Genomic DNA, 15185 nt, shown 5'->3' on the forward strand with positions numbered 1-15185 from the left:
CTAATTTATCAGTGCCGTGATCCATTTACAAATACCAGTAGACAACTACTGAAATCCACCCGATTCTGCTAGTTTTAATGATTCTGCCATTGTCTTTAAACCATTTCATCAATGAAGGATACACTGTTTTGAGGACGACTTCATTTCTTCTCCTGGTGGTGATGTGCTTGTCATTTTCACTGCATTGGGAATCTGGGTCATTAACTTCAGGTTGAAATCCTCCCAACGTTCATATTCCTTCCCTTGATAAATAAAGACTTTATTCTATGGAGACACAACAGAAAAATTCTTCAGTCTGGGAACATACTCTTGCACACCCCCTTCCCCTTTAGCTATAACACTCTAATAAGTAAATTATGTTTACAATATTACACAATGAAGCGGTCTATTACCAACAAGAGTGTATTTTGTTTAATCCAAACTAAAAAGAAACATGCAAACTTCAGGATCACAAAAGTACTAGTTTGAAACAGATTTAGCTATTCTACTTCAAGGGTTTTCATTTTTTTAGCACCATGAAAAAATGACCATCACGTGCGTTTAAAAATCAAACCAGAATAAAGAATTTCTACCCATTAATTTGGGGTCTGTCCATTTCCTCCTCTTCACTCCTGCATGCGAGTTTACAAGATTCCTGACAGTCGCACCATGCATTAAACTGAACTATTTCAAAATCTTTCATATGTTTGGATAATGTCCCACAGTGTTCACCAGGCAGTGCTCAATTTACTATAAAATTTAATCTTCAAAGATGGTGGTAACTTTGCATATTGAATTATGCTTAATTTCTGTTTGATTCTTCTGAATGTATACTACTGCAAAACAGAAAAAAATGTCAACATAAATCTAAACTTAACATGTGATGTTACCAGTGTGGGATTACTTACACTGAGCTTGCACTTTAATTACTGCAGCACATTACTACAGAAAATCTGTGCTTGCCAAAATTACTTCACGCCAATTTAATTCTTACCCAGGCAATTCTGGGTATCAAAATAAGTGGACCTGCCACTGTAAAACCAGTCTGGCCACTGAACTCACCTTTGCACCACCATACTAAAGACAGCATTATCATAATGATGATGATTACTATTTTCACACGTACAAAGTAAAGACAAATTTTTAACTTGTAAATAAATAATGTAAAAATATACTACAATTAATAATTTAATTAAAAATTAACAAGTGGATAACTAAGTTTTAGGTGCATCATAATAACCTCAGCCTAAATGGTATGTATACCATCTGGTCAAACATTTCTTTCCAAAAAGACAGCTCAGTTTTGCCAGCTTCTGACAATTAGCACACTCGACCTACTGCATAAGAAAATTGCTACACTTCATGTTACTGTTCACATATGAAAGTGAATGTAAATGTGAGCTTTGAAACTTACAAGATGACATATCAGCTACTTTAAGAGTTTGCAAAGTTTGTCTTGTTTCTTTATTTACAATAACAAGCATATGTCCAGCTGTCAGAGACATGACAAAAAAAGAAGTTATGTACTTACCATAATGTTCCACCTGTGTTGTCTATTTTCATTCTTCTTCAACTGATGGGTTCGGATCTGAGCCCTCGGATCTGATTCGGACGTCTGCAAAAGCTTGTGGCTTTGAACTCCCGAGCTTCTCCCTTACCCACAATGCACCAACCCCAACTACCTCCGATCTTGTTTGCAGACTACAGTAAAGGGAAATTAGCCTAATACAGACAGGTGTAAGAATGCAAGCCACAAAAGAGGTAAAGCTATCACTGGAGCTGTACAATATTAGGAGCAGATTATTATCTGCTATATCCACTCTCTCTTCCAGACAACAAAAAAGGCTGGTGGTTGGTGGGTGGGGAGGTGAGGAAGAATGAAAATGGACAACACAGATGAAACTCTATGTTAAGTACATAACTTCTTTATCTGATGTCAATTTTCCTTCTGTCCTCAACTACTGGGACATAGTCCCCCAGATATCTAAATCCCAGGGTGGACTAAAGGAAGGCTATTCTTAAGCACTACTGAGCCAAATGATGCCCTACTTCTGAAGGCTAAGTCCAATTTGTAATGAGTGATAAAGATATGAGGGGAAGCTCAAGTTGCTGCTGCACATAGGTTATCCATAGGAGCTCTAGAATGAAACACTGAGGAAGTTGCTATAGACCTGGTTAAATGAGCACATATTTTCTTTATTAAAGGGATATACAATTTGCTGTAAACAAAGAGGATGCAGCCAATAAGCCATCTGGCTCGAGTGACTTTGGACACTGGTTTACCCCATTTCACATCAACAATGAAGACAAACAACTGGTCAATTGTTCTGATGTCCTCTGTTCTATGTAAATAAAAATGCAGTTGCCTTTGAACATCTAACAAGTATCCGCCCTTGTTAGTGTAATTTGGAAAGAAAAATGGTAAATTTGTGGACTGGTTAATATTATAGTCCAATACTAGTTTGGGCAAAAAAGATGCATTCATTCATAATGTGACCCTATCCTTATGAAAAATTAGATATGGTGGTTTCACAGATAAGGCCTGAAGCTCGCAAATTCTTACTGCAGACATAATTGCCACTAAAAACAAGGTTTTCCAAGAAAGGAACTTAAGAACACAGTCATGCACAGGCTCAACGGGTAGACAGCTAAGAGCCTGCAGTGCCAGATTTATATCCCAAGGAGGAATAGGATCTTTAAATGGGGGTCTTAAAAGAAGTGTGCCTCATAATAAGGTCTTGCAAAGTTTATGAGGCGAGGAATGAGAAATCAAAACCAACATGGAAGTTAGAAATTGCTTTCAACTGAACTGTCACTGTAGAAGAATTGGCTCCTTGGTTAAACAAATACTATGAGAACAGCGGCAGAAAAAGGGGTCCATCTGATTCTTTAGAGCCCAGTGTACAAATCTTTTCCATTTACTAGTATAAAGCTTCCCGGCAGATGGCTTAATGGCAGATACCAAGATTTCGCAGACAGGCGACAAGAGCATAGACTGTATGGCTATTAGTGGAAATGGAGCAACCAAGCTGTCAGCTTGAGATTTGGGAGGTCCAATGTATCATACCTGTCAGGTGAAACAGCAGATTCAGAACGAGGTCCTGAATCCAGTGATTATTAACCAAGTGAGGCCACAGGAAGGGGAACCAAATCTGTTGAGGCCAAAAGGGTGCAATAAGGATAACTTTGCTCTTCGACCTGGCAGCTTTCTGTAGGAACTTTGGAATCAAAGGAATTGGAGGATATGCATAAAGCAAACCTGGGAGCCAATCATGGAGAAGAGCATCCCATTTGTTGTTCAGGGGGATATGCAGAGAGGTCACAGCAATGCTAGCTCCACTTGCGGGAGATCAATTCTGCTATATTGACATTGATGGACCACTCATGGCGTAGAAGAATGCACCTGCGCAATTTGTCTGCTAGCATGTTGGAATGTGTGTTGCTATAAGCAGTTGTAGGATATTGCACACTGCCAAATACTAAGTGCTTCTCAACATAGGGGGTAGGATCTGGTTCCTCCTTGTTTGCTGATGTACCAAACCACTGACATGTTGTCTGTCTGTATCCCAACTGTACCTGAAGGGAGAGCATTGTGGAAGGCTTGCAATGCTAAAAACACTGCTCTCAACTCTAGGACACCGATATGCAAGCTGACCTCTTCTGGGGACCATATCCCATGGACTGTCTTAGCCAGGTAATGTCTCCCCACCACAGCTGGGAAACATCTGTGGTCACTATGGCCTTGGGCTGAGGTGGAACGAACAATTGGCCTTGCAGAACTTGATCTGACTGAATCAACCATATTAGGCCCCTCTTGCATACATTGGTGTCGTATCAGAGCAGATAAGGGAAGACTAAGTACTGACCACTGCAATGCCAGCATGCACTGACGAATCCTCATGTGAAATCTGGCTTAGGGAACTAATGTTATCACTGCTGCCATTGATCCCAAAAGCCTGAAGGACCAATCTCTGGCTGCTATTCTAGTACTGCAAATTACGTCTTTCACCTGTGATCTGACTGATTTAACTCTGGAGTGGGGAAGTGAAGCTATAGTTGATTTTGTGTTCAGCAGTGCTCCTATGACCTCTAGACCTTGACTTGGTTCTAGATGACATTTTTCATAGTTTACAATTATTCCTAGCAGGGCACATGTCTCGATCACTTTTTCTCTTGACATAATGAGATGATGCCTGGTTGGGGAGGAAATGGGCCAGTCGTCTAAGTATGGAAACACCCAGAATCCCTGAAGGCTAAAAATGGGCTGCTACCTCTACCATGCATTTGATAAACACCCTGTGGGCTGTGGTGAGACCAAAGGGCAGAACTCTGAACTGGTTGTTACGGTCTCCCAGCCGGAAGCGTAGGAATTTTCTGGATCGTCTGTTCATCTTTACATGCTAGTTCGCATCCTGAAGATCTATCAAGCATATTCAATCATCATTTTCCAAAAATGGAAGTTGGACTGAACTGTGACCATCCGGAACTTGGTCTTTCGAACTGAGATCCAAAATTGGTCTCCAGTCCTTTATTTTCTTTCACACTAAAAAGAACCTTAAGTAAGTTCCAGATTCTATCTGGTTTGGGTGACCCTCCTGGATGACTCTCTTGTCTAGCAGCTTTTGTAACGTAATTGCTGCCTGTCCAGGACATTGGGGAATTTTTCTGAGTTGGGGGGAGGAGGAAGGAAAACTGGAATTATACAATCCTCTGCACCCAAGTGTCTGTTATCTCTAGCCAGGCTCTCTGGTGCAAGGATAAACAATCCCAAACACCCTCCAGAAGGGGACAATCGGGCCTCCTTTCAGAAGCACTGAAAAAGTTTGCCATAGAACGTATCTCTGGACCCTTGGTTTTGTGGGCCACGAGAGTGGTGTCTACTATTAGAGTTCCCCCTCTGCTCCAGAGGGAACCTCCTCCATGTGTGTCCTGGAAAGGACCTTGGGATTTTTTTGAACCACATTTTCCACCTCCTCGATGATTTCTTAATAAGGATCTTTGAGGGTTGGAAAAATGTACGCCCATGGCAGAAAAGGTCTTTCCATGCTTCTCACCTGGACAAAGTGTCTTTAAATTTGGGGCCAAAGAGAGACACATCATCAAAAGGAGCACTGATGAACGAAGATTTAAAGGGCTCCAGAAATTCACACAAGCGCATCCAGGTGAGTCTCTTAATGGCAACACCTGAACCCACTGCTCTTGAGGCTCCTTCTGCTACATTGGAAAAAAGAAGTTATGTACTCACCATAACGTTCCATGTGTGTTGCTCATCTTCGCCTTCATTCTTACCAGGATGGGTTCATATCCGATCCTCGGATCCAACTCGGTCTTTATACAAAAGCTCAAGGTCTTCCACTAGCTTGTGGCTAAACTCTCTCCCAGCATGCACTAGGAATCTCACCAGATCTTGTTTGCAGTTTTAAGAATAATAAAGATAAAGGCAGTTTAATAATTCAGAATGCAACAAAGAAGGCCAGAGAATAATGACATCCAATTTTACAACTCTGTCCTCCAGGGGTAAAAATGGCAGGGGTGAGGGAGGGATGCAAGAATGAAGGCAAAGATGGACAACATGCATGGAACATTTTGGCGAGTACATAACTTCTTAATGTGTTGCTGTCCTATCTCGCCTTCATTCTTACCAGGATGGGACAGCGTCCCTAGCACCATCTTTCTTGGGTGGCTCTAGGGAGAATATTCTTCAGAATCGTGGAACCAAAAGAGGTTGTGTGTTCCTGCAGGCCAAATTGACTTTGTAATGAGTGATAAAGCTATGTGGTCTTGCCCATGTTGCCGCAGCACAAATGGTATCAAATGATAGTCTAGCCAGGAAAGCGGAAGAGGCTGCTATGGCTCTTGTAGAGTAGGTTTTAACTATGGGGAAAAACTCTGTTTTGAGATTTATAGATGAAGGTTAAGCAATCAGAGCCATTTTGATAGTGTCACTTTAGAAACTAAAGTACCTTTCTTTGAATCTGAAAAGGATATAAAAAGCTGTTCAGATTTTCTGAAATTCTTAGTCCAGTGTAAGTAGAAACATAATTGTCTATGAACATCCAGCTGATGTAACATGTACTCAGCCTTATTCCTGTAATTTGGATAAAAGACTGGTAGCTCTATAGATGGGTTCAAATTTGACTCTACACATACTTTTGGCAAGAATAAAGGGTTTGTTCGTAAGGGTACCCTGTGTCTCTGTGGAAAAGCAAGGAGGGGCCTTTATTGATAAGGCTTGCAGCTCTGACACCCTCCTAGCAGAGGTAATTGCCATCAAAAGAATAGTTTTCCATGTCAAAAACTTGAGTCCACAAGATGATGCTGGCTCAAGGGGGGGGGGGGGGGTTATTAAACAAGATAGGATGAAATTTAAGTCCCATGGTGCTGGGGTGGGTCTCTGATAGGTGGTCGTAGCAATAAAGTACCTTTAAGAAACGCTTTGCATAGTATATGAAACATAACACTGAGGCCGGACTCACCTATATGAAAACTAGATATCGCTGCAAGTTGAACTCTAATGGTAGCCACAGCTGCACTCTCGTTGAATAATTTTTCTAGGAATTCTAGAATGGAATTCACTGGGACAGTAAAGGGATCAATGTGGTTATGAGAAGCCCATAATGAAAACATTTTCCATTTGCTTCTATATATCTTTCTCGTAGAAGCCTTATGAGAAGAAATTAGGATGTGCTTAACTGATGAAGGGAGGTTAGGAAACCTGGCCATGGTTGGAATCGGAGCAGCCAAGCTGTCATATTGGGGGTCTGAAGGGAAGGGTGGAGCGTTCCTGATGCACGAGTCAAAAGGTCTGGAACTAGGTCCAGAATTCAAGTCTCCTCCCTAAGATGAGGCCAGTATGGGGCGAAGAGTATCAAGTCCCTCCCCAAGTAATTGGCTTTCTGAAGAACTTTGGGTATTAATGGAAAGGGAGGAAAAGCATACAGGAGACCAGAGGGAAAATCAGGTACAAGTGCATCCCTTGGTCACTTCCCCGGACAGGGGATAAGTGCAAAGTAGCTGCTGCATTTGGCATTCATGGATGTCATAAAAAGGTTGGAGCAAGGCTGGCCTCATTTGTGGAAAATCTTTTCCGCTACTTCCTGTTTTAGAAACTACTCGTGATGCATCAGAATCGCTCTGCTGAGTCTGTCTGCTATCAGGCTGGATTTCCCCACCATGTGCATTGCTATCAGAAAGCGTTGGGAGGAGGTCACCCACTGTCATACTCTCAGAGCCTCTTGGCAAAGGGTTGGAAGCGCTGGTTCCTCCTTGTTTATGTACCATTCAACTGACATGTCTGTCTGTATTGCAACAGTTCCCAGTGGAAGAGAGTCCTGGAATGCATGCAATGCTAGAAGCACCTCTCTCATCTCTAGGACACTGATGTGCAAATGGGTCTCGTGATCCTGCCAGGTGCCTTCGACCATCTTTCCCAGATAATGCCCCCCTAACCTATCTGAGAGGCACCCATGGTAACTGTGGCCAAAGGATGGGGAAGTACAAATGGTCTACCTATCATCACGAGTGGAGTAAAGCCACCAACGAAAGTCTTTTTTGCAAGCTTCTGTTATCATTATTTTGTGGAACATCAACAATTCCTGCATTGACCACTGAGTGGACAGTAGCCACTGGAGAATTCTCGTGTGTAGACGTGCTAATGGGATCAAGGTTATTGCTGCTGCCATGGTTTCCAAAACTTTTAGGACCATCTTTGCTTATGCTTTTTTCTTTGTGAGAAGATTTAGAACTTGACGTCGTAGTACTTGAACTCTTTCGGGAAGAAGTTTGGCCATCACATTTGTTGTAGCCAATTCTCCTCCTATAAATACGACATGCTGACAAGGCAGCAAGGTGGGTTTCTCATAGTTTACTGTAATTCCTAGGTGATAATAGAGCTGCAAGGTGGTGTCTCTTGTTTTGATTAGTAGATGCTTGGTGGTGGGGTTTAGGAGCCAGTCGTCTAAGTATGGAAACACTCTTCAGAAAAGCAGCAAATACTCCAACTCCTCAAACACGAAAACAAAACAAAGCAACAGAAGCAATTAATAATCCTTTATTTCTCCAATGGTAAGTGCTTTCGTCTCAATACCTTTACCATGAGACTTCTTCAGGCAACACTTTTACAATCTTATATACTATCAGCAGCTAATCACATGATCAAATACATCACTGAATACATTAATTACTCACCAATGCGAATTAAAACATTTAAAAACTAACATTCTATAAATAAAGCCTTGCAGTTTGAATACAATATAGACTAATGTTTGAAACCTCTTCTTTTTAAATACATTACAAATTCTTCCCTATTATTAAGACCTGGGGGGGGGGGATGGGCATTTAGCCGAACTTGCCATAAATACTCTAACCAGTGTAACTCTTCCTCTATGTTCATATAGAACACTGTCATTTAATTTTTCTAATACTAAAAATTTAAAATTAACCTTACATTTTTTGGTTAACCTTACAATGGAAAATTGCATTTTTATAAGCCAAGCAGTTATAATACAATGTTACACAAAGATTTGGAAGCTTTTTTAAATCTGTGTGAAGCCCAGTTGATAGAAATATTTGAAAAAGTCTGAATTTAAATATTATAACATGTCTAAGGTTGAAAAAGAAAGATTTGATAAGCTTATTAGTAATAAGGATGTATTGTTTTTAAAGGCTGACAAAGGTGGTGCTATTGTGGCATTGGACATTAAGGACTATGAAACAAAAATGCTTGAGTTATCAGATGAATGTTTTTATAAGAAAATTAATATGACAAAGGTTAAACAGGGGTATAGAATGATAGAAGCCTGTACTGAGGAGTGGCTTTTAACAGGGAGAATAGAAGAAAATATCAAAAAAAGTTTAAGTAATAGTAACCCCAAGTTAAGTAGGATCTTTGGAATTCCAAAGATCCCTAAGAATTTAAATAATCCCCTGCTCAGATCTATAGTGTCAAGTGCAAACAGTAAAACAGAGGCACTGTCAGTTTACGTAGATAAACATTTACAAGTAATACCTAAGCATGTTACTCGTATTAAAGACAGCTTTGACTTTCTAGCCAAAATTAAAGATTTGGAAGTACAGTCTACAGATATTATGGTAACATTAGATATAAAGTCATTGTGCACTACGATTCCTAATTTGGAGGGTATGGAAATAGTGAGGCTTGAATTGTTAAAATCAGGTGTTTTTTCTTCCAATACCATTATAGTCTTCTTATGGAAATGATAGATATTGTGTTGAGCTACAATTATATGATTTTTAAAGATGAAATATATTTACAAACTAATGGTGTAGCTATGGGGGCGGGGTTGGCCCCCAGTTATGCCAATGTGTTTATGCAAGGATGGGAGCAAATGCACATTTTGGATAGTGGTTTTAGGGACAAAATTACTAACATGTTTAGATTTATTGAGGATATTTTTCTGTTATGGAGAGGAACAGAAAAAGATTTAAGTAATTTCATCAGTTATACTAATAATGTGTGCACCTATCTTAAGTTTACCCATCAAAAAAGTTACAAACTAGTTACTTTTTTGGACTTAGTGGTGTTTAAGGAAGAAAATAGACTACTGACTAAAATATATAAAAAAGAAGTACAAAATAATATGTACTTGCATTATACCAGTATGCACCCAGAACATACTAAATTGACTATAGTTAAAAGTCAGTTAAAGAGAATAAGTGATTTTCTGTGAAAGAAACAGATTTTGAAGAAGCAGCAAGTCAGTTGTGTAACAAGATGCTAAAAAGAGGCTATCCGAAGTCTCACATGGATAAATTATATGAGGATGAGAAGAGAGATAGAATAAGTCAAAGCAAAAGGAAAGGTATAAATAGTAAATATGATGGCAATGTTTCTATGGCTATACATAATAGTGTAGACTCTAAAGCTATCAAGAGTGTTATTATTCGTAATTGAAGCATTTTTAGAACAAATGAGGAGTTGGTGGGTAAAATTGGAAATGGTCCGAGATTCATTCAAAAAAGGGGGAAGAGTTTTAAAAATTATTTCCAGTCTAAACTCAATTTTACCAAACAGACCACTTCCAAATGTGGGATGGTCAAGTGTTTGAATTGCAATATGTGCAATTATTTGTATGTTGACAGTAATCAGTATGTAGTGGGAAGGAATATTGTTAAAATTCCTGGTTTATTCAACTGCAAAGTTAAGAATGTAGTTTATTTAATCATATATTTGGAATGTAATGCATTCTACATAGGTATTACTGCAAGAGAATTATACAGTCATATATATGAACACAAATATGCTATTCAAGTTGAGGATGAATTACAAAACCAAAAAATGTAAGGTTAATTTTAAATTTTTAGTATTAGAAAAATTAAATGACACAGTGTTCTATATGAGCATACAGGAAGAGTTAGGCTGGTTAGAGTATTCATGGCAAGTTAGGCTAAATGCCTGTTTCCCCCAGGTCTTAATAATAGGGAAGAATTTGTAAAGTATTTAAAAAGAAGAGGTTTCAAACATTAGTATATATTGTATTCAAACTGCAAGGCTTTATTTATAGAATATGTTAGTTTTTAAATGTTTTAATTAGCATTGTTCAGTAATTAATTAATGTATTAAGTGATGTATTTGATCATGTGATTAGCTACTGAGAGTATATAAGATTGTTTTTTATAAGAAAGTGTTGTCTGAAGAAGTCTCGTTGTAAAGGTGTTGAGACGAAAGCGCTTACCGTTGGAGAAATAAAGGATTATTTATTGCTTCTGTTGCTTTGTTTAAGTATGGAAACACCCGGAATCCTAGGCACCTCAAGTGAGCTGCGACTACTGCCATACATTTGGTGAACACTCTGGGGGGCTGTAGTGAGGCCAAAGGGTAGAGCTCGAAACTGGTACTGACTGGCTCCCAGCCGAAACTGCAGGTGTCTCCGGGAGCTCCTGTCCATTCATACGTGTTAGTACAGCATGAAGTGAATTTTGCTCAAGACTAATTCTAATGATCTATTATGAATGCTATGTGCTATTAGTTGTGCAAACATTATGTTGTATTTTTTTTATCCAAATTGCCACTTCAAAGTGTCTATTACCTCCTAAAGTCTGATTACTATTCATACTATATAGGAACCCCAGAAGTTTTACATCCTTCATTAGGAGGCTATATCACCCATATTGAGAACCACTGGTTTAAGCAAAAGTAACTTAAATTTAAGTTACTAGTTACTAAAAAAGTAATATATTATTATTACTAGTTACTATTTTGAAAAAATACCTAGTTATATTACTAGTTACTGGAAATTGTGATATAGTACAGTAACATATTACTTATTGTAATAGATTACTCCAATCACTGCCTAGTAAGCACAAAAATACACCACTCATAGCTACCATGGCAAAAGTTAAATATGTCAAGTTAAAATCAAACAGTTTTTTGTTGGAGTCGCATTTATTAGATTACACAAGAAAATCAAATTTTCAAATATAAAAAAAAATCTACTACGAAGACAAGAGAGTACATTAAATAGGATTTAAGAGTAAATTAAATAAAATTTGTAAAGAGCTTGAGATGAAAATGAGATAACGGAGTAGGAAAATAAACTGGCTACTTCTCGAAATAAGTATGACTATTACAAGTATAACCACTTCACAAGATGCAGTAAGCTCATTAATAATTAATGAGACATTAATAAATAATCCAAGAATCATAGCCAATTTATTTAACAAACGTAATTAAAATTTGTAATCAGCAGAGTAACTTGGTATTTCATTATGATACTGAAGATGGAGTATATTGCCAGTTATAAATTTCAGTTCCACAGCCAATGCCTCTACTGGCCTGGACAGTATTCCAGTTATACTTTTATCAAATATTAAAGTTGAACTGCAGTGAATTTGTTTATATTTTTAATAAAGTACCAATTCCACGGAAAAAAATCATCCAGAACTCCAATCTACAAAAGCAGACATTAAGAATGAAAACCAATTAGCCTAACCTCTTAAATTTATTGGAAGTGAAGGAAAACAGCTTGTACTTCTAGATATAAACCAGGCAAACATTTAGTGAGGACAGATCCACTTCCATATATCTTTCTGAACTTTATGATCAAATGAAAATGGTGACAGATACTGGATTAGCTTCTGGCGTCATACATTTAGACATAGATAAAGCCTTTGATTTTTTGACTCATTTAACAATAAGTTATGCAATAACTAATGGAAAATGATAACGCATGCCTGGTGCAAAAAACTATATCATGGTTGTCAGGAAAACAATCAGTTACTGTATAAAATAAAATATCAGACTATCTGCCTGAGGCAGCAGAAGTTCAACATTATTTAACACTGTACTTGCTACAATTCCAAAACAAAAAATGTTGACTATGTCAGTTTAGTAAATATGTTGACAAGCCCAGTATTTAAGAAACTTATGTTCTTGTAACAATACATCTGTGTTATCTTCTTCCATCTGGTTCAGCGTATGTTATTGGATCCAATACCGGACATCTTAGAATCTTAAGTCAGAGAGCTCTGCTTCCTCTACCCACAATAGCCTGGTCTTGTACTCTCTTCTTCAACTGAACTGCCCACGACAACCCCCTGAAATCTAAACATGCTAATACAGCAGATAGGGAAACATAGAGGGTAACAAAGTAAGACCCATACAAGCCAACTTAGAGGCCAGGCTGCAAGATCAATCAGAAGCACTTCTCTGTCAGGTGATATTTGGAAAGGACATGGTGGGAAGAATGGATGAACCAGACAGAAGACAACAACAAAGATGTTTCATTATGTTCTCTTTTTCCATCCACCATCAAGCAGTGGGACAGAGTCCTAGCTAGGAAAAACCACAGCGAGGTCCTACGAGAACATTCCAAAAACTAATGGAACCAAATGAAGCTCCTGACCTAGACTGAACGTCCATGAGACACAAAGTTATGAAACCTAGACTAAGTAGCAGCACAAAAGGCAGTCGAAAAAGCCACCGCTTTAAAATAACTGTACGCTTTGCAGGTAAGGATACTCCCTTTAATGAGTACAGAGGAGAAACAGTTGGAAAGGGTCACTTTGGAAACGGGCTTATCCAGCTTTGACACAGAAAAGGATACAAAGAGTTGGGCAGACTTTCTAAAACTTTTGCTTCTATCCAGACAGAACTTGAGTTGTCTATGCACATCCTAACAATGTAGCAAATATTTCCAGTTACTGAAATTTTGAAATAAGAATGGCTAGTGAATGGACTGGTTCAAAGTAGACTTCAAAGTGAGCTTGGGCAGAAAACAAGGATCGGTCTTAAGGTTAACTCTATCCATATGAAAAATCAAGTAAGGAGGTACAGAAGATAATGCCAGAAGCTCAGAAACCCTTCTGGCTGAAGTAACAGCCACCAAAGAATCTTCAATGACAACTTAAAAGATACCTTTTCTGTAGGTTCAAAGGGAGGTCTTGCAAGCACTTGCAGCATCAGAGGAAGAGCCCAAGGAGCACTGGATCCTAAATAGGTGAACATTACAAAAGGTGCCCCCTCAGGAAGGCTTTAATACTTTAAGACCTACCAGAGGCATATTATGTCTGCAAATTTGAAAACTGGAAATAGTGAACAGTTGTACCTTTATAGTGGAGTAACATATACTACAATGAAAAAGACCAACTAAGAAGTCCAGAATGGCACCTGTAGAATAAGCATTTCCAAGATCTGTGTGTGCATTTAAATATCAAGCACTTGTTAGCTTCACTGTCATTTTGAAGGTGCAGCCAGTATGTTAACATCCATGTGCGTGATAGCTAATCTGTTTATAAGTTAAAGTTACTTAATCTCATTTATGATGTGTTTGCATACAATAAAGCTGTTTGAACAAGAACCCACAATGCTTGCTTGTTTTATCTTGACCTGGCAAGCGACATGGTGTCAGGCGTGGGATGGTAAAGACCATTCTTCATAGCCATGAGGTGCAGAAGTAATGGCAAAGGCAAACTAAAAGAACAGAGAGCAAAAAAGGGCCATAAACAAGTCAAAGGTAGAGAGAACACACACAAATGATTTATTTATTGAAAGAGGTTAAACAGACCATTACAAGGGCACAAAACATATTGTTAAGCAAACGAATAATACAGAAAAGTTTATTAAGCAAACAAGAAGATGAAAAGAGCTCATTAATCAAACAAAATGTTTGAAACAGAGTTATTTGATAAAACGAGCACTAGAAAAGTACATGAAGGGTTCAGAATTGCCCCAGAATTGTAAAACGAGCATGTTTAGAGTTAAAATGAGTACAAAAAAGTATAATGGGCATGAAAAGAGATTAAATGAGCAAAATTAATATAAGAAAAGGTTATACACAGCATAAAAGGCATGTTAAAAAATGAAATGAGCGAAACAACTATAAGAAAGGGCAAAACAGGACACATTGAGTATAAATAAAGCAGAGGCAACTGCATGTGTTTTGGGTGAATTACTGTTTGGTACAAATTACTACTTCATGTTGATTGAAGCCTTGAAAAGCACAGCTATAGTTGTTCTAAACATCTCAAAAGTGTGTAAAAGTGCTTAGTGTGTGCGCTTATTACTGTGCATTAATTCCGAAGAGTTTGCTGTGTGCAAAGTGCAACTATTTCATGAAGTGCAGTCAACTGAAGCCATTTCGAAAAGTTTCTTGTGCCTGGATGCGTGTCTGTTCACAGAGTGTCGCCATTACAGAGCGTCTCTTGCACTATAAAGAGTTGTTTGGCAAAGTGCAGCCATTTTGGGAAACTTTCAGTATGCTGTGTACTGTTTATTCGCAAAGTGCAGTTATTTTGAGATGTTTCTCATTCTCAGTATCTCCTGCCCGATACATTCGTAAATTGCATTACTTCTAAAAAGTTTATTCGCAAAGTGCCATTTTCTGAAACAGTTTATTTGTAAAGTGCCATTACTTCGAAACAGTTTATTCGGAAGGTGCCATTATTTCGAAACCGTTTATTCGTAAAGTCCCATTACTTCGAGATAGCTTATTCGCAAAGTGAAGTTACTTCAAAGTGTTTCTTGCCCTCAGCTTCTATTGCTCAGTTTATTTGCAGTATTGCTGTTGTTCAAAATGTTTCTTAAAATGGTGATAAATGACTTTGGCAGTAAAATGTTGATAAATGGCTTTGGCATTAAAGCGATTACAAGACAAAGGCTCGTACAGTAAAATGATAAATAATTATTGCCTTAACAACAAACGGCTCATATAATAAAATAACTCCAAGGCACTGGCTTTACAGTAAAG

The 15185-nt window shown here is 38.3% G+C and overlaps 1 protein-coding gene across 1 annotated transcript in view; it reads right to left on the reverse strand.

Moving 5' to 3' along the window:
• The window catches only part of DOCK5 (dedicator of cytokinesis 5), a gene marked incomplete in the record, with an annotated part of 3482443 nt that overhangs the window by 430802 nt on the left and 3036456 nt on the right, over positions 1-15185 (reverse strand). Inside the window, 1 exon segment of the mRNA XM_044083155.1 lies at positions 123-264. Coding sequence (XP_043939090.1) covers positions 123-264 — 142 coding nt within the window.

The sequence above is a fragment of the Protopterus annectens genome, chromosome 9.part0, assembly GCF_019279795.1.
Source record: "Protopterus annectens isolate FY-2018-M chromosome 9.part0, PAN1.0, whole genome shotgun sequence".
NCBI lineage: Eukaryota > Metazoa > Chordata > Ceratodontiformes > Protopteridae > Protopterus > Protopterus annectens.